This window comes from Phalacrocorax carbo, chromosome Z (assembly GCF_963921805.1).
Source record: "Phalacrocorax carbo chromosome Z, bPhaCar2.1, whole genome shotgun sequence".
In the NCBI taxonomy this organism is placed as follows: domain Eukaryota; kingdom Metazoa; phylum Chordata; class Aves; order Suliformes; family Phalacrocoracidae; genus Phalacrocorax; species Phalacrocorax carbo.
The window spans coordinates 37,506,184-37,526,828 of record NC_087548.1 but is presented as its reverse complement, the minus strand read 5'-3'; the positions used below and the strand labels follow the sequence as shown (position 1 = coordinate 37,526,828).

The window sequence follows — 20,645 nt, the reverse complement described above, 5'->3', positions numbered from 1 at the left end:
CAGCGGCGTGGGGTGATCAGCCCCTCCGCCGTAAATTGCGCACGGCAGCGTTAGCGCCGTTCCCGTATCTTCCCTGCCTAATGCTTTTATGGCAGTTCGGTCAGCAATAACTCTTGAGGTGGAGAATAAAATATCTCAGCTCCGGTGCTGTGTGTTGCAGATGGAGTGTGTCTCTGTGACATCTTATTAGTATGGAAGCTGCTCATAAAAAATCGGGAAACACTGCGCGTGACTTAATAACTTCTGTGTTAAATAACTACATGTAGCAGTTGTAATTCTGTATTTGAGAAGACAGAATCAATATTTTACTGGTTAATAGATTGTTCGGTATTCAGCTGTTACCACAAACGACTTAAATAAGTGGTGTAACAAAGTAGGTTTTGACTGCAATATTAAGGACTACTAATCAATTTTATTTAGAAAGGATTTTATATTTAGAGTCATATAAAATGCAACTTCCTATGTATAATGCCTACATAACTAATTTCTACATTACATATATTCTTCAAATTCAGTAACAAAGCATTAATTATTTATAGTGTTTTTTTCCTGTTTTAAAAGTGCTATTGGTCTAATAAGCTGAGCTCTGGCATACATTAATTAATCCTTCTCATGTTGTTTAATTTCTCACTGTTTCCTTTGTTTCAGGATCAACTCTTGTGTAAATTTAAATTATTTTCTTAAGGATCTGTAAGAGGAGCCCTTTTAAAAGGTACTTAACCACATGGGTATTCTTCGTAACTTCATATATTTATAGCTGAATGTATGACATAAATCAAAAGAAAACCAGAGGTAAATGAAAATTTTTTCTTAGCTAGTCTGAGCTGGCGTCCTGGGTCTGATCAGAGGCAAGCTGAGCAATCTGTATAAACTTGAGTGGATTTTGCAGAGGAATTAAAGAAACTGTGCTTGTGTTGGATCTTCATTGCTGTCCTGTTCCAATGACATAGTGTTTTACATACATACCAATGACTGTTGCTCTATGCACGTGTAACATTTTAGCTAATACCACCTCAGCTGCCTAAAGGCCTGATGAGATGCTTGTTAACACTTTGATTGTTAGCTATATGATTTTTTTGGTGTGTTATTGCTCCTGCATTGGGATTTGGATGTTATATGATTGTGGTGGAAAGTAATTACAGAATGTAATAATCTTTGGTGTATCCATTAAAATAGTAGTGTCTTCATTTTTACGCAACATTTAGGGACAGTTTTTACCTTCCACTAGGATTTTTTCGTAGCCACTGAGGGGAGCAGTGGCTCAGAGGCACATGAGAGGCATAAAACGATCTGAGTAATCATAGACTGTTACCCTCAGGGTCACTGCTGAAACAAACATATCATTGCTGTGACAGGGGTGCGACAGGGATTTATGTTTCAGTTCATAATATTCTGCTTTAAATTCTAAATTTAACCTAGTCTGTAGAATGCTTTTTAGAAGCTTCTAATCTCACTAATACTGAAAATACCTGTTTGTTTTTTTAAGACGAATGAAGAAAATACTTTCTATGAAGAGTAGAAGTACTTGATTCTGGGACAACTCCTAGAGCACTTCTAACATCAAAGCTGGAGTAAAGTATGAAGAAACAATCCGTCTGACTCCCTCTGCATCTCACCCAGAACACAAAATGGCTCTGCAGAAAAAAACTCTTGTTGGCGTCTTGGAGGAGTGGTGTCTGGAGGAACTGCTATTTGGTTGCAGATGGCACCAGAATGTTAGGAAAAAACTGAGACTGATAAGAATTATAGGGCTTCTTGTCAGTTTAGTGGCCATCGGTACTTTCTCTCTTTCAATTAGTGCCTTTTTTAAGATGGAACCACATAGCATGGTGTTGGCCAGCAGCCTAGACAGCCAAAAGCTGGTGCATGGACACCAAAGAACTCTGTTGGATTTCATGGAACAGGATGAAAACGGCACTCCAGCCCCACACACTCATATGAAATATGAAGCTGAGCATGACAATGCAACGGATGATCATGTCAAGGGAGAGTACCCCAAGGACCTTTTCTCTCTTGAGGAGAGAAGAAAGGGAGCAGTGATCCTCCATGTAATTGGAATGATTTACATGTTTATAGCCTTAGCGATAGTCTGTGATGAGTTTTTTGTTCCTTCCTTGACTGTCATCACTGAAAAACTGGCCATATCTGATGATGTGGCAGGGGCAACCTTCATGGCTGCTGGTGGGTCAGCCCCAGAACTCTTCACTTCTTTAATAGGAGTGTTTATATCCCACAGCAATGTCGGTATTGGTACAATAGTGGGATCTGCCGTGTTCAATATCCTGTTTGTTATTGGAATGTGTGCTTTATTTTCTCGAGAGATCTTGAACCTTACGTGGTGGCCACTCTTTCGAGATGTGTCTTTTTACATCGTTGACTTAATCTTGCTAATCATCTTCTTTCTGGATAACTTGATCATGTGGTGGGAAAGCTTAACACTCCTGACAGCATATATTTGCTACGTGACTTTCATGAAGTTCAATGTTCAAGTAGAAGAATGGGTGAAGAAATTTTTAAACAGGAACAAGGTTGAGAAGGTAACAACAGCAGACGCTGAAGGAAAGGTTGGTCATTTTTTAATTAGCATATATGTAACAATGTCTTCGTAAGAGCAGCGCCCTTTGATATCATAAGGATCCTAATATAGTACAGTAAGCAATATAAAAATGTTCCATGTTTTGCTAAAAGGTCTTTTTGTTTAATCAGTCAATAGGTTTGAAAATATAAAACGTAAGGTAGCCTTCTAGTAAACCAATAGCTTTTAACTCCAGAATGATCCTAATTGCACAGAAATCAAGAAAAAATGCCAGCAAAAAGACATAAACCTTTACTCAGGGTTTTGGTATGTGAGGTCCGAGGTGTAGCTACACCTCGTGTAGGTTTTGGATTAAGCAGTGACAATATCTGGGGAGGATCTTGTGACAAAATTTGGCTTTTTAAAGACTTCTAATAAACCTTTTTCCTCAAAAAAGCAAATTGATCTGAACACTGTACAAAGGTATTTTTATATATGTTTTTCATCTACGGATGCTGATATACAGTATTAACTTCCAGTTGTAATTAGTGGCAATTACATGAAAAGAATCTCTGGAAAAACAGTGACCACAATGGCAAAGGGTAGAGGTCCGCTGTTTAAGCAGGATGGTTTCTTATTCACAGTATTTACAACTAAGCAAACTAATTTCTGTCCTAATACCTGCCCACAAGTAGAGAAGGGAATTTATGCACAGAGGGCTTGGTGGGTCTTCAGCAATTATTATTGTCTTTTAAACAGCTCTCTTCTTAAAGCAGGCTATATTTAAGGGACTTATGAAGCTGAAACCATAAATACTTATGTATGTAGCAGTATGTTAATTGGATTTTTAATACTGAAATTGAAATGTCTGATTTTGTATAACAATAGGGTTATTCGTCAGATAAGGTTTTATTATCCAGTAATTACTCAGTGTATCAGGGGACTGTTTTGTTTCTTTTGTTTAACAGCCCTATATGAGTGGCTCAGAACGGACTCAATCCACTGATAGAAGCATACAGGCATATAAACAGGAGGATAGAGAGCGAACATACAACTATAGAGAGGGGCTACCTGCCTGTGATTCACAGACAGCTGATGATTCTGCCTACATGCCTAACTTTGAAAAGAGACTGCTATTTTAGCAGTACAGACAGGTGCCTTCAGTTTTAGGACAAGCCATAAAAAGTCCGCTAAAAATAAAACCAGAAAATTCTCACTTCTTTTATTTTCTAACCAAGTTTAACACCTATACACACACCTGTAATTTTATATTTTCCTTTTATTCCATGCTTTTTCCAAAGTCAGCATGCTTATCTTCGTCTTTCTCAGAGTGCATAACTGGGATTTTACAAGTAAATGAAAAGCATCAACACCAACAAAGAATTTGCCCTGGTGAATGAAGTGCTGCTTTAAGTACACTAGTTGATTTCTAAATAATGTAATATTTCACAGTGCTTTGTAAGTACTTTGACAGTTTGTGCTAAATTTTTGTAATGTTAGAAAGAGACTATGGTATATGAAGCAACAATTTAATGCACCTTCATCTTAAACAATAGTCAATATGAAAAGCAACTGCCTTGAGTTGGGTTGTCCAGGCTATAGGGTGGGGTAGGGTAGCTATATACCATGGTAAGTGCTCAATTATTTTCAGCTGGATAGAAGAATAAATCATTGCAAACTATATTGAACATCATAAAAGTTTAAAGTACTCTAGATGGACTTTATTTTAAAAGGATACCTTTTGGAGCACTCATTTATTGTCTGATATATTAATGACTTTTTCTCAGAGTTTATTCATATTATAGATGCAGAGAATTCAGATAAGAATTAAAAAGTCAGAAAACTGGCTGCTTTTCTTAAACACACAAGGTTTGCATCGTATGTTTAATGAAGATATTTGTCATTAAATAACTTGAACTTAAATAAATTATATAATAATATATTCATAAATCATTAAGGGGGGTGAAAGAGATGCTCTATTTTTGTTGCAGTTTAGCTAATACATATTTTCTCCTTCCTTGGGAAAATGGCTTCTGAAGGTATCAGGCCATGTATTTCTTCTACATAGATTTTTGAATATTCAGCTAACACTTTGAAATTATAACTTATTATGAACTATTTTACTATTCAGTAGAACAGCCTTTAGCAGGATGAAGGAACAGATTTTCTGATAGCAAGAATGCCACAGATTATATTCTTTGGAAAGAGTTAACGCATAACTGAAGTTATGCGTTTATTTACTGTTATTAGATAATTGATTCTCTTGCTTTTTAAATTAAAAAAAGACACAGCAAAACCAACTAAAAACAACAAACAAAACAACCCCCTATGACATGTAGTCCTGAGCCTGATAGAAATGCCTAGGATTTTCAGCTTGAAAATGATTGCCTAAAGCAAAGGATAAAATATTTTTGTAGTCTGAGATCTGGTGCCTAATAGTGAATACAGTGCACATGGGTGCTTATTTCCTAACCAGTGGGATTATAAGTATTGCAGAAGTGATAGTCTTGGCTTTTGGTGGCAAAGGATGCTTCATTTCTACAGTGTTAGCTGTTAGCCTAGATTGCTTCCAGTCATCAAGAGTGTGTTACATCAGTGCAAAATGTCATTTTATATAATCAAATTAGTATATCAAATGCAGAATTTGGGATCTTAGTTGTTTCTGATGGAAACTTCTTCACTCGTTTTTAGCCCCATTAGGACAGAGAATTGCTAGGCAGCTGTCTGGAATCGGTGGGTTAGAGCATCTTAAAATAACTTTCTTTCAGGAGTGTATAGAAAATTCTCTTATTTCCTCTAACCAATACTCCTTCTGCCTATCTCTTTTTGATTCTGCTCTTGCCAAACTGGCAAGTCTTCTGCTAAAAAAGCCGTGCCTGCCGTATTTATCTTCAAGACTTTGTGTTGTAATCTGAAAGCAGCTCAACAAAGTTGAGAGGTCTAAATAGGGTCTCATAAATCTGGATAGTTGAAGGGTTAGGTAGCTTATTAGCAAACAAGTCTTGAAGAGTAAAAATCTGATCAGATTAAAAACCTTGAGATATGGAAATGTGTTTTAGTGTTAATTTCAGTACTTTTATTGTCAGTCATCTTGAAAGGTTGAAGTTTTACATTTTCAAGAAGGATGGCATTTCCCATGAGAAGAAGGTCTTAGATACAAAATTATTTTTCTGCTTAGCTGTCATTTGCTCTAGATATATTCGTTGTGTTGCTAGAATTCATATGTATCTCTAGATGTCTTAGATTCCTTTCTGTCTTCCCTGTTTTTAAGAATTAAAGCACTTTTTTGTACTAGAAAACTCTGAATATTTGAACTTACCTACTTTTTCTGATCTTATTGTCTTTAGTGTGTTGGTTACTTGTACAGTGAATGCAGACAGAGTACTCAATATGAGTTTCATTGCACTCACTGTTTTGCTTCACAAGTTTTCAAACAAATACAGTCTGGGTTCTTAAAGGGTACATGTTGGAAGATCTGGTAACTTGAATTTTGGCAACAATTTGGTGACACCAGTGAGAACAGACTCCAAGCTTTTTGCACTTAAAGTTGGGGTGCATTGGCAAGGTCCTCTTTGAACTGTGAGTAGTCTCGTGCCCCATCTCATCCTCAAGGAAGCCTGATGGCAGTCCGATACTGATGATCTCCAGAGATCACTGTAACAAGGATGGAAAAAAAGAGGAAAGTTGAAAAAACGAGACAGTGTGAAAAGACAAAATAAAACCAGATGCTAAGTTCTACAGTGTAGGGTGGCATATGACACATGTGGCCTAAGATGTGTTCCTGACAAGTGACACTGAGCCCTGGGGGCTGCCCTGAGTGGACCCTACAGTAGATAGTGTGATGCCACCACCAGATACCTCAAAAGATCCCTTCCAGCCTAACTTATTCTGTGGTGTGATTTTTAGGTTTTATGTAGTTATCCTGCAAAGAACAGATGATTTTTTTAGGATTGTGGAGGAAACTTTGATATTAATTCTACATCTTCCTTAGTTGAAGGAAGGTGTTTAAAAACAGAAGCTTGAAACTGGACAGGAAGAGGAAAATGGAAAAAGGTGATGTACAGAGTTCTTATTTTTTGATCTTCTGCTAAGGTTCCAGTATTTTCTTCATAGTCTGTACTGGTGAAGGCATGTTGCGCATATGAGATCCCAGTAAAAAATCATATGAAATTACATTTCAGGTTTTAAGTATTTTTTTCCCTTTAATGTAGCATGGAGATCACTGCAGAAATTCTTGAATCGGATCACTCAGTAAATAACTCAAAACAGTTCTGTTTGGTAACTAGGAGAATAGAATGTTGGTGGTACAGGGATATTGTGCAGTGACATCTGTTTCACTGGCAGTACCATTTTAGATAAATAGCTTAAGGTATATACAAGGCAGTTACAGTTTTTCTACCTTTACAGAGAACTGCATTTGGAAAATGAGCTATTTTTACCAACAAGGCATAGTTTGACATTATTTTATTGCCAATTTTGTTGTCTTAAGAAACTTAAATAGCTCGTGTGTGATATTTTAAGATCTATACTCATCTCAAGTGTTGCCACATTGTATTTAATGGCAGTAATTGCATTCTGAAGGAAAAGTTGTTAATGGTATTTTTAGGTACTTCTCTACTTGGTGGCTATATTAACACTGCACACATACAGTCACTGTTATAATGTATGATCTAATATGTGTTTGTTTAAGGTAGAACAAAAACTACCTGCATGTCCAGGAAAAACTGGAATCTGCAAAAGGTCTGAGTTTGTGGTTGGTTTGAACTCCAGAACAGTTCTTCTTCAGGCCTTCTTAACATTGAATCCACAGGCCCAATAACTGTAACTCTATGTACAGAGTAGCCTTTCTTCTCTCACCACTAATGAAAGATATTTTAAAGTGGTGTTTCACAGTTCATAGGGAGATCGGAGTCTTATTCTACAGACATTTCACATTTGGTCTACTTGTGCATGCATGTGTGTGAATACAGGGCTATGAGTATCTGGATCTTGCATACCAATGTATGCAAGATGGTTGCACTGGTTTAAGTACATGTTTGGAACATGAGCATCATCACTGTCCTTGTACCGTGTTTTGTTTTGATAAAAGCTTGGTTTCATGTAATGTTTTATCTGCTTTTGTTATCTCAAACTTTCAAGTGGCTTCTGTGTTAATGTAATGTTTCTCCAGTAGCACTAACTGTTAATTAATTTGCCCTGAGTATTTAGCATTGTTGATTCAATTTAGGGCTATTACTGACATACCCGAAGGCTTATACTTTATATGTGCGACCATTAGTACAATAAAATGGATATTATTCTTAGTTTATTTTAGCCCCTCTCTGTAATTTATTGACCACAAAGCCATCATTAGAGTGTTTTTAACCACTGGAGTCTCTTGGTTTTGTGTATACGTACCCTGGTAATGAGCAGAAAGCGGTAGCATGGAATTGCAGTATAGCTTCAACACTCTTAAATCATGGTCATCCACTAGGATTCATTAGGCAACCCTTGCTAATTGTGGTGGGAAAAGGAAGGCTAAAACTGTGCCACCTTTAACAGCAGGAGGACAACATATCCATCACTATGCTTAGAAAAAAAAGTAATTAAAAAGAAGACAGATAATACTTCTTAGAGGCTGCGCAAAACCAGCTGTGTAGGCAAATGCTCACCATGCTGTATTTCAGAAGAACTCCAGACATGGTTAAATTTGTTGTGCTAGAATCTCTACAAAAAGAGGAATATGCAGTCCCAAAATCTAGAGACTTTATAAATGTTTTTCCATTTGTCATCTCAGTCTTGGGTACTTTGGTCCAGATCCACAGCAGTATGTGGGAGTTGCAGGAGACTGTAGGTGGAATTTCAATCCCCAAATCTGTGTACCAGACCTCAAAATATATGCCTGCTTGGGGGTACTTAAACTCTGAAGGAGCCTTACTTTTAAATGGAGATGATCTTCAGATGCCATAGTTTTGCTTCCAGGCTTCCTCAGAAATGCTAGAACCAGGTTGAGTAGCATGGCTCCTTTTCCATCTAACTCACATTTCTCTACTTTTTTCCCCAAGCTAGTTCTCCAAATTTACTTCCCACTAATAAAATCCAGTAGCTTTTACAAGCTCTTCAGATTCTGGTGGTGGGAGTTCTCAACTTTTATGCAAGTATATACAGATCTCCCTCATTCACTGCTCACTTTATGTGGTCCCCCACTCATCACACAAAAGTTTTGGGTGGCAAGGCACAGCTGACGCCCATAATTTTTCTGGCATTGTTTTAAAAGGCAATAGTGAACACTCCACACCATGTTTTTAACAGGCAGGTGTAGGCACCTATCTTTTCCAAAGTGTGGGATATGGGTGGTGGAAGCTGCCCTAGGGCAGTGCTTTGTTGCAGCATTGAGGGTGCCACAGTGATGTTTTGGGCACTGCTAACTTCAGGGTGGTCTTGGCCTTTCTGAGTAGTGACACTCTCTAGGCAGCCAGCACTATACCACCAGGGCTATATGCCAAAAAATTAGGTTTGACGAAGTGCTTCTGCCCTGTTAATGATCAGAGTTTTTGTTGGTTTTATTAGCAGGAGTCAGTTTTCCAACAGTAGAGGTGAGAAAACAGCCCTTTTTGTGTCCTTCCTCCTTCAGAAATTGTTTCCAAGAATGCAGGCATTTTGCTTTTGTAACGAGAATATTATAATCCATCTGAATTTGTTACTACATAATAGGTAGTATGTACATACTGAGAAAGTCCTATAACAAAAGCTATGTAGAAGTGGAAAAGTGTAATGGTCAGGATAGTTCTTAAAAATAAGGTATGTGCCATGCTTGTCTGGTGTTTGTTGAAGGCCAGGCTTTTTAATCAGAGATGTTAGAGACCTTCTATGCAGAAAGCTTTTTGAAAGGACTATGCTTAAAGTGGATGGTCTGGGTTGCTATTCTTATTTGCTTGTGGTTGGACATTTGTATATTTAATAAAGATGGAGTAAGACAACGTGGGATTTAGATACTTGCTGACCTTTTATCACTTAGGTACAGAAAACAAACATACAAAACCAGTGAGTGCTTTCTGGTAGACAGAAATCAATACAGTACCAGAATTTCAAAATTAAAATAGATTCCATTGGTCCTTTTGACCAAAATTCAAAATCTCATTTTAGTCAGCAAAGCAAAGAAATACGAAGACAGAGGAAGTCTGAAAGTTTACACTTTAAAATATCTATATGGGGTGAATAAGTATTAAAAGTATACACAAGGTGAAAACAGATGGGAAAATGCACTGGAGATAAGTGAACAGCTGTAATGTCTTAATCAATCCTTATAGGTATACCTTATATCATTAGAGGTATCTCCTCTCTATTTAACAACCTTTTTTGCCACTTATAAAATAAACTTTAATATAAAGAATAAGAATTCTTGAGTAAGACTTCTTGATTTCATCGAGATCTACAATGTTTTGCCTAACCTGCAAACTATGACTAGTGTGGTGTTACTAATTCTGTAAAATAAAGAATGGTGTTTCCTTCACCTTAACCTATATTAGCCATATTCCATTGTATTTCAGCCAACTGTTACTTAAATATAACTTTTTATTATTTTACTTAATGGCTGGTTCCTTTAATCTGTGCCGTGGTAAGTGTGCAATTGGCACAAATTAGAGATTCAAATTCTTTCTTGGCACTGGCAGCTTTTTTACAACCTAAAATGACAAGGTAGAGCAAAATCAGGTAATTCTAATGAATTTGTTATGCACAGATCAGGTGTTATGCATTGTAAGGTGAGATACAGGTGGTTTGGAAAAAGAAAGGTGACTCGTTTTAATTTTAATCCAAAACCTCTCATTAAGTACTTCTCTTGAAAATCACTACCTTCCTTTATCAGTACAAAGCAAATACCTTAGGAATACTTAGCTGTGCATTTCAAAATTCTGGAAATCTGGGCTGTCAGTGAGAACTCCTTCTTATAGAATGCTCTTGACTATGTATTGTTTTATTTTAACACAGACAGAAATGTTTTAACTACTAGTAATTTTCATACCAAAGTACCAAGATGATAATCTGGTCTCCCTGATACTAGGTGCTTAGGCAACTGTATGAAATGACAGTTCCCCCCTTCAATAGCTCATGGTGGAAAAAGATAAACACCTTTCAGAGTACCTGGTAAGAAGAATATGATACATTGTGTATATAATTTTATGCATAGTGATATATGCTTACCCTTCTATATAATCAGCCTTTTCCTCATCATCCGAACTGTCACTGAGTTGCTGATTATTTATTACACATAGATGTCCAGGAGGTAATTTAAAGAAATAAATTATTTCTCTATATGATCTAGCAATAGATCTTTCCAAGTATCAGTCAGTGATGCATCTAGTAGAAGGCAGCATCTTTGTATAATATGACCTAAGTCAAAATAGTAGTGTTGGTGTTCTGTTTTGCTTTTTGGGAAAACAGGCAGATCAGATGATTTGGGTTTAGTTTGGTTTTGTTGTAAATTTATGTGTATGAAATTCTTGCAATTGTATTGTTAAGCACAGATCACACTCGCAGGCAAACTGAAAATCCTGAGTTAGAGCAGTCTTAGTACATACTTTTGGTAAAGCAGTTACATCTGACACAAAATACATTGTACCACATGTTTCATTATTTTGCAGGCAATACCTGTAGCTTTGAGGAAATACAGTTGCTATTTGCTGTTATTGGTGGTTTGTTGGCTTATGTGTGTTCCTATCTGAAAAGAGAAATTGAAAACAAAATGCAGTCTTGATAAAAAAGCCATTCCCTTGCTGGCAGTAGAATTGATTTCCATGGCTTGGGAGGGCAGAGTTTTAAATGTTGATCAAGTACTTGATTCTACAGCAGGTGGAGGGTTCAGAGCTCACGTTGCCTGCAAAGCAGCTTTATTTAGTAGTATAACTACTGCTCTGCCTTAGTTAGCAGTGGCTCACTTTGGGTAATCTTGCTGTCCCTATCAGATACAATTTCATCAGGGCGGTTCAAAGAATAGTTACTGCTCAGTTACTGTGTTTTGCTGTATTCCATTACTATTCCACTGTTGTCCGTGTCATTGAAGTTGTGTTCATTTACATGAATAGCCATAAATAAGAATGATCTTGGATGACTTCTTTTAAGGTGAGTGTGTGAGCATAGGCTTAAAGGTGTGTGTGCAATGATATTAACACCTCTGTGAAGTGCTATGCTTGAGGGATGAATAGATCGGTGCAAAATAATTTCTTGTTCAAGGAAAACTAACAATAGCAGGGAACTTGTACTGCATACACTGACAAATTAATAATAAATTTTCCTCAGGAATTAAACCTGCTTTATCACCTCTTAACTGCTTACTGCTGCTAGTCTAGTCTAAAGTCAGTGGTAATACCAGTGACATTTATTGCATACCCAGTTAGTGTAAACTTTTCACCCTCTCACATTGCTGTAAACCAGCTCTAGCGGATATAGAGTACTAAGAAAAAGGCGCATCCACTGTCACAGCCTGTGTTTGGTGACCTTCAGGGCATTGTTTGAGACCAGTACAATTATGTAGGCTTATGCCTGAGGGAGAAGGTTGAAGTTTGCAGGGTTTGTAACGCTAAAGGATGAGTACCTCTTTTGGGATTAATCAGATGTAAAATTTGTTGTTTAATTTGTGGTGCAAGCTTTTACCAAATCAATTATTAAATCCCTTTTATTGCTACCAGGCATAATTGCCAAGTTACCATTTAGCTAAAATTTATGGCAATCGTCATATGTTTGAGTGGAAAAAACTGCAGATTCTGGAACACCAGAAACTGCTTTGTCCAGGAGTAGTTAGAGTCCATATTATTAGGTTACTTACACATTTTTAAAGCAGTCATCTGAAGTAACTTGAAAGCATCATGCTGTCTAGCAGTTATTTTTTGTTTCTGTAAAATTGCTACTTTTCTGCTTTATTCTTAATATTAATTGTATTTGCTTGCTACATTTTGTTTTAATTTAGAATATTTCTTGGTGGAGGCATACCCTGTTTGAAGGCTTCATCTTGGATGGATTTTTAAATGCTTTGGTGATATAAATAATCATTAAATACTCTGCAAGGTTTGGATAAAGGAGTGATTATTTCCTCACTATTGAAAACTGTGAAAAACAGTTAAACTCTTCAGTTGAGAATGAGTTTTTGAGATATATGTATCTTTGAAGCAGGCATAGAAATGCTAGTTTCTCCCCAGAAGTCACAGACAGAATACCTGAGGCTCTTCTCACTCAAAACCAATGGCAAAATTCCTATAAAATTTAGTCAGAGAATGATCACGGATGAAACTTCAAAGGAATATTGCCATTGGTTTTTGTGTTCAATTTCGGAGTTAAAATCGCTACTTAATACCTCTCAGAATCCTACTCTACACATTCTAAGGAAGTGATTTTGTAAGCTTTTAGTTGTCTTGTTCTCAGTTTGTACTGGAACCATTTACCCTTTTTTGTGTGTGTATAGGCATACCTATGTATATGTGTGCACCCATGCACATGTAATCGTAAGTCTGAAAGGTGTCATGTAGGCCATATAAAAGGTCCATGAGATACACTGCAGATCCATAGGATGGTAATTTGCATGCTTCCTACATCATTTCACCTGTTCTCTGCCTAGTAACCTATTTCCATAAGACTCAAATATTGAAAAATTCTGAGCAGCACATTTCTCATAGTTTTTTTCTGGATTAGCTGTTCAGAGAAATATGTCTGTGCTTTCACCTTAAATTTATACTCCTTCCAAGCAACAAATCACTCCTGCCTGAGGCCGAGGACATGACGTACTGAGCTATTGACATATTTTATTATACCTTAATATATCATATTAGTAATTCTTGCTATCCTGTGCTTCTACAGGCTTAGAAACAGGAGGTCTGCATCACTGGAAAGGGATGATTTTCTTGCCTTCCAGTGCAGGAATCAGGACTTGATTCTATCACAGGACTTGCCCAGGGCACTATTCTTTACTATGTGACATTTCATGCAGAGAAAAGGTCAACAGCTGGAATTACAGTAATTAAAATTTGTTACATAAGCAAGAAACTGTGCTGTATGTTGGGAAGTGAATTTAAAGTATTACTTTCTTCACTTAAAGTATCTACTCAGAAAGCCTAAGTCGTCTTAAGCAAAGGAACAGAAAAATCACCAGATAAGTACTAAGTACCAGATAAGTACTACATAGTACATATTTGTGAATATGTTAGTAATTATTTGCAAATATTGATATTGAAAAATCAGTGTTTTAAAATATATAAGTATTGAAATTACTTATTGAATTCTTTGGATAGCTTCCTTTGTCCATTGTTTTGCCTGCAAGCAATTCTGTAAGGGTATTTAGAATGTAATATATAGTATATATATTTAGCATCCAAAAAAGTGACCTCTTCTTTCATATGAAGGGCCATGGGAAATAAATGTTGATTTATAATCTCACATGTGGACATGCATAAAGAAACACACAGACTCTCAAAATAACAGCAATAGACTCAGTAACAGGCATGGACAGAATTGCAAACTCATGCCTTTGTTTTGGAATTAAGGGTCTTTCATTTAATCTTCTTAGAAACCCATGGTTTTCAAGCCTTGTAGAACATTGTACAGTGTGCTGTAGGAAGGTTTCTGCTAGCTTGATTGGATTACTGTGTGCAAGAAGAACAATGGTCAGCATATTGATGGCAAAATGGTCTTGAGGCAAGACAGAATGTGGCATCTGAGAGAAAGGTGGTAGATACAGCAGTGGTGAGGCTTGGTGGAAACTGCCAAAGAAAGCGGATACCATATACAAGGCTATCATTTAGTGGCATGCTGTTTTTGAAGCATTTTGATAAGCATAATCTTGTTAGTAGCCATTTTGGCCAAAGTTTTAAATGTTAGTAGATTTCCTGTTTAGGAATTCTTCCCATCAGTAAAATTATTCTGCCTCCTTAAAAATATTAAGAGAAATAGTAGGGGGAAAAAAGTGAACTTGGACGTGAACAAACCTGTAGGTGTAGATTTTTATAATTCCAGGTTCGGGTGGTGGTTGTTTGTTTTGGGTTTTTTGTGTGTGTGTGAAGGAAAGGACTGTCCTGAATATAAGGTAGGTTTGAATTTGATGGCAAGATTTGCTGTTGATTTTGATGAAAGTGATATTAAGCCCAAAAGTCAGGACACTGAAAATTATGATCTTGCTGCTTCTCTAGTCTCTCTATACCACTGTATAATTCCAAGCCTCTGAGCTGCTCTCCTTCCTTATTAAATCACCCCTAGCAAACAAACAAAGCAATTTATTTTGGACTCAGAACAAGCAAAACAGGCTTTATCAGGTTTCTGTGCCCTTGGACTTAAACTGGAAAAGGACACTCAGTGTTTCACAGCCTGATCTGTCCTGCCATGTTGGTAGTTTTTGGATTATTGATAAATCTGAAAGCAATTATTATATGATGGGCCCATAATAGTCTTTTCTCAGACACCTCTAGAGTCCACTGCTGCCATCATCATTTTTAGGGGTCCACTTCTTTAAGGGGAATACCATGCATGTGTAAAGTCAGTTAATTACTTTCTGACTGGTAAGAAAAGCTACTGCTCTGCAATTAGTTAGTACATATACAGGCACATTTTTGAGTGGTATACTGGAAGAGAACTCTTCTCTGTAAATAACCTCATTTTCCTATGGAAAAATAGTATGCAAAGATAAAAAGGCAGGCTAACTACTTTTCAGATTTAGTTGATCTACATTCAGAATGAGAATTTCAAGACTTAGGCAGTTGCAGAATCCAAATCTTGGCCCCAGATTCATCTGGCTTAGCTGTGTTGCCTAACCTATGAATATAGTCTCCTCAGGATAATTCTGTGATCAGTACAGAGAAATCAGCACTTTAAAAATGTGACTTGGAACTTTATTATATGGATTAATCCTTTCCTGACCTGAAATGGGGCAAACTTATTTTGTGCCATCACCCACAGCAAAAAGTTGGTGAAACCTGAAAAGCCATCTCTTGTGCTTTTATTGCAATAGCCTGAATACCTATCATGGTGTTGCCTTTTCTAACACCTGAAATTGCATCAGGTTGTGGTGAGGGTGACAACCTGATGTTGTTTTGCACGGTGTCACCTTCGAGATAGGGGTGATTCTAAATTACTGTTTTTCTCTGCCACTAAGCAAAATAAAATGCTTATTTAGGTGTTAATCAAGTCTGTGAACGTTTACTTTGCTCCCTTTGTGTTCAGGTCAGTATGTAGATACCACATGTCATTCCAAAGAGGTGTGTGTGGCAAATAAGCTGAGTCTTACTGTTATTTATAGAAAAGTCACTGGTGCTGCCACCACAGAAACTGTTAACATGTATGATTCACAGAAGATTTTTCTGGATTATCTTTTTGATAAGATGATGTAGAATTTTAACTTCCAGAGAATTACAGTTTTGATTAACTAACTAACCCATTCAACTAACTAACCCATTCTTTAATTAATTAAGTTTAATTAATTTAATTAATTAAATTTAATTTAATTACTTAGATTTTCATTAGCCTTCAGTATGCATGACTGTACATTAACAAAGAATGAATTAAATTGTATACGGCTCCAAAAATAACGAGGAAACCCTTGTAGGATTCTGCAACTCCAGGTTTCAAAGGAAAAATGAGTGGATAATTATGAAAATTCAGATTACATTGTTCTTGCTCCATCTGCTTTTCACTGCCTTTGGAAGTTTGTTCTTCACATTAAATGCTAATTGTTGTTTTCAAATATTTTACAATATAGTGAGGGAATAGAGCCTACCATGAGGAAGCATATGTGCACACAGTCCCTTAACAAAAGGAAATCAGATTGCAGTCATGGCTCATTCAGACTTGTTGGCTGAGTACGGGCAAGTAATTTCTTTCACTATGTCTCAGATCCCCTCAGACTTGTAAAATCATATGCTTGTCTTATTAATTTGTGTGAAAAAAACCTGGATGCCACCCCATTAAAATAATCAGTGCTGCAACGTCTGTGTGGAGCAAGAAGACAGTAGCGTTTCACTCATGAAAAGTAGAAAATCATCTGTTTATTCCTGTTGCAGTGTGTTCTGACAACCACCCTTTTTTGACATTAGCAATGAATTGTCGAAGTAGAGATTATAGCATCATCTTTTCTCAGTAGAAGGGTAAAAGAGTAAGGCATAAGGATAGGAATCGGTAATGAGAAATAGGTATTTTTTTAAAAAGACAAAGTTCCTCCCAGTATGTTAAGGATTTGATACCATAGCTCATTTTTATGCATGTGTTATTTCATATTAACCACAGATTTTGTACCATGCATACCACTGTCCATTTGCCATGGAAAACCTGAAATTTACTGTCCTTCCTTCACTGGGCACCCCTCTGAGACATGACTACATTCTTCCTGAGTGTAAGGGTTGAGGTGCAGGGGACCAGCCAATGCCAAGACTCAGCCAGTACTCCCTGACCTCTTCTAGGGCCAACAGTTACAATTTGTTCACCAAGCCTCTTACAGCAAAGGAGCAATGAGGAAAACTAGCAGGTTTTGGACAATGAGCCATGACCTACCTGTTTTCCTAATATCTTGACATTTCTGTTCTGATGTATCAGGTTTGCCATATGCTGTGAGGGACTGAGATTTTTGTATCACTGTTTCCCAGAGTGTGGGGCAAGAAACCCTTTCTGGAACCTGTGAAAGACCACATAGCAAAGTGCTTCCTGATGCCAAAAGCAGGAGAAGAATCTGTTCTTTCAGCTCCAAACATCAGCCAGGGTTTGAACGTTGCAGAGAGTTGACCAGCTGAATGGGGCTGGCTTTCTGTTTGAAGTAGTTGGATACCACCATTGTTGGTTTTAATGGGTTTTGGATAGATTCAGAGTGCTAGAACAACTTTATGTAATTGCAGCATACTCTGTGCAGAAAGGTATGAGCATTAAGATGCTGCTTGGCAGTGAACATTGTGGAAAAGGGAAGCAGGATTCTCTAAATCTTGATAGCATCCTGTACCTTGCTGACTTTTTGTATTGTAATGGAGCTGTATTGCCCAATATTAACCCTCCTAGCAAGGACAGCTTTGCTGGAAATCTAGTTTTTATAGACTTGAGAAAACCAGAGCTATTACCATAGGATGTGTGCTATGCTGCTATTGTAAGAAGCTTACTTAAGTTCATGAAGCTACATGAATTTAATATAAAGCTCAGTGTTGAGCAGAAATGCTCATTTCTGTGAGCAGAAATACATACAGAATATACCTGTGTTTATGAATTTTACTTTTGGTAAAATGCAGTACCATTTCTTGTGAAAAAATCTGCTGCCTTATTCAGTGTACTTCCAAAATATGTTGCTACTATAGACAAAGTTGTATGTCCGCTGGGTGAATTAATCCCTTGTAAAATGCATAAAAGCTTGAAAAAGAAATATAGGAGAAATGTTTTTCATGTGATTGAACTGTTGTGGTGACTGCTGGCAGTGCTCCTCTGGGCAGTTGGTTTTGGTTAGTTCCACTTGGATATTGTATGTCCAGGCCACCCTCTAAACTGGAATTTAGGAGGAAAATTGTAATTGAGATCAGGAGGTAAGATTAGATACAATACTGAAAAGTTAGACTCCTTATCAGCAGGAAAGTCATGTTTCTGATGTTTTCCAATCTTTTTCTGTAGCAAGGTTGATAACATCTCCAATGCAGCATATATGCCAATGACACACTTGTCAGAAGTAAACTTTTTAATGCTGCTATCACATAAATCCCAGTCAAGATATAGGAGGAGTGACTGTTTTGTCAGAGACAGAGCCAGTCAACCATGTGTGGTTTGGGACTTTTTGTGACAGTTGGCCATTTCCATCTTGTATTTAAAATTTTGTGGCCTGATTTTTTTCATTGTTTCACCAGTCATGAATTTGTTGGAGTATAAGATACATTTCACAAAAAAACTGTGTATAATGGGATATGTGGAAAGCAAAATAATAATTTACTGAGTTTATTTCTTTGTCCTGTGAGTCAGGAAGAAACTGATGTGCAGCTTATATAAGGTTTCAACAAAACTGTATTTGAACAAAGCTAAAAGAACCATACAACCTTAAAGCATTAGGAAGTCTAAATTACTATTCTAAATTACTCTTCTAATGTTCTATGGATTTAATCATGACTCGCTTATCAGTGGATCACAAATTAGTAGCCACACAAATGAGCAATGGTTTGCTATTATAAAATATAAGTATCAAGAGTTGTTCAGGCTATTTGTAGGTGTGATGTCAGTGAGGAGTCTTGAGGAGTGAGGAGTTAATATTTCTGCTCATCTTGTTAAAAGAAAGACAGAGGACAATCAAGAGAGAGTTTCAAACATCAGCTTTCACTGTCATATATGCAGTGTTTTGCTGATAGGTGTGCAGATGCATTTTAATTGGGTCCAAGATGCAGCTTGGATATGTCTCTCTGTCAATATAGTTGAGAAAAGTACATATTTACAATATGCCTGTGGCATTTAATCTCTGTATAATGACAGCAGAGGGTTTCTGCTTACCAAAGAGGAGAAATCAGCATAGCCAAATGTGTGTGCATTCCTGCTGTGATGTGTTCCCATTACAGATACATGCTAGTTCTTGAGCAGAGAGAGACATAAAAAACAAAAGAACAGTGCCTTCCCCTTTTTTATGTTTGCATTTAAATCTGTGAAAGAGCGCCAATTCTCAGAGGACCAGCTCCTCTGGCAAAATTTGTTAAAGTTGCAGAGATTAAAACAGAGATGCTACCCATCACACTTGCCCCCAAATAAATGTAGTGCTACAGTAGCAGTATGTCCACAAGTTTTTCCACAATTAAAAACTTTTGATGTGTATTAAGGACTGAAATCAGAAAGACAATGTGTAATAGTGCTACCTGGTGACCTTGTTTTGGATCATGGAGTGAAAATATGTGATTCAACATAAGGCATTTCACTTAGAAACAATAAAAGCCTTTAAACCTAATTTTTTTAGATTCAGACTCGAAGTTCAGAGTTATCAGAAGAGGATATTCTTTCAGCCTATTAGAGGTAGCTGAGGGTATGGTGTTTCAGCATGGGTATAAAGTGCTGGAGGGTGTTTATTTCTCTAGTGATACTGACATTGAAAAGATAGAACAATTTTTACATATCCTGATAGGCACATGCGGCTTCTTACTTCAGCTGAGAACTGTGGTACCCAGATAGTTTGATGATGAAATCAGATCATTATTAAAACACTGTTTCTCCAGCAAGTGGGATGACACCTACTGTAACAGGCCAACCTTGCTATTGTTGTTTAGAGCGGTTTTGCCATCACGTTTGTCGTAGGGCTTGATCTCCTGTGGGAGCAGCAGATTCTCTGCACTGTCTCTCTTTGTGTCCTGGCTGGGTCTACTCACAGGAAAGACAAGAAACCTGATAATGTGTCTTGCTCAATAGCAATTAAGATAATGAAAGACCATCTTAAACATTTTTTTTCTAGATACATCTCCCATTTGCTCCACCTTTTTGTTTTTATAGGGGGCAGGGGGAAGGAGATACGGTTGTTTTGATTTGAGACCTAAGTAACAGAAAACTAGTGCATGTACACTGTAGTTATAATAAAATACGGTATCACATTTTCTTCCCAATTATTCTAATCACTTGTAATAAGAAACATCCTTTACCTGACTATGTAGATAATTAGTTATCTAGACTTTAGGCCAGAAGGTAATAAATGCCGGCACAGATCAGTCATTGTGTACATCATGTGCAACAAAGAAGTTGATGTAAAGGCACAGATGTATGTGGGATGATTTTCAGTAAGTTACCAAAGTTGCAGATATAAACATAAATATACAAATAAATAAGTACTTTTAAGAGGCAGGCTGTACTCAGAAATACTATGATTTTACTTTCTGGCAGTAGTAGAAAAGAAATACTGCAAGACACACATCTGCAAAAGTATTTAATTTTATTATTTAATAATAGTTATTTAATATTATTTATTATTTTTTATTTATTTAAGTTATATTTTGTGAGCTTGAAAACCAATACTACTAAAATTTCACTTTTTAGCTTTTGTTTTTTATTGAAGGAACTTGATTATATATAGTGTTCCTCTGGGCACAGAGAACTTAAGCAAGCTTATTGAAATAAACAGCTTTCTTTAAGTACCTCTAATGAGGTTCTACATTTAGAATCATGCCAGGGCTGAGGCTGATGCTACCTCTGG

The 20,645-nt window shown here is 36.9% G+C and overlaps 1 protein-coding gene across 3 annotated transcripts in view; it reads left to right on the top strand.

The window, feature by feature from the left end:
* The first annotated feature begins 647 nt into the window (after positions 1-647).
* SLC24A2 (solute carrier family 24 member 2) overlaps positions 648-20,645 on the top strand; it is a 106,127-nt gene continuing 86,129 nt past the window's right edge. For all 3 annotated transcript variants that reach the window (XM_064438569.1, XM_064438570.1, XM_064438568.1), the window contains exons 1-2: positions 648-712; positions 1,487-2,564. In XM_064438569.1, the coding sequence (XP_064294639.1) occupies positions 1,629-2,564 (936 nt within the window). In that variant the 5' untranslated portion in view covers positions 648-712; positions 1,487-1,628. The remainder of the gene's footprint in view (positions 713-1,486; positions 2,565-20,645) is intronic.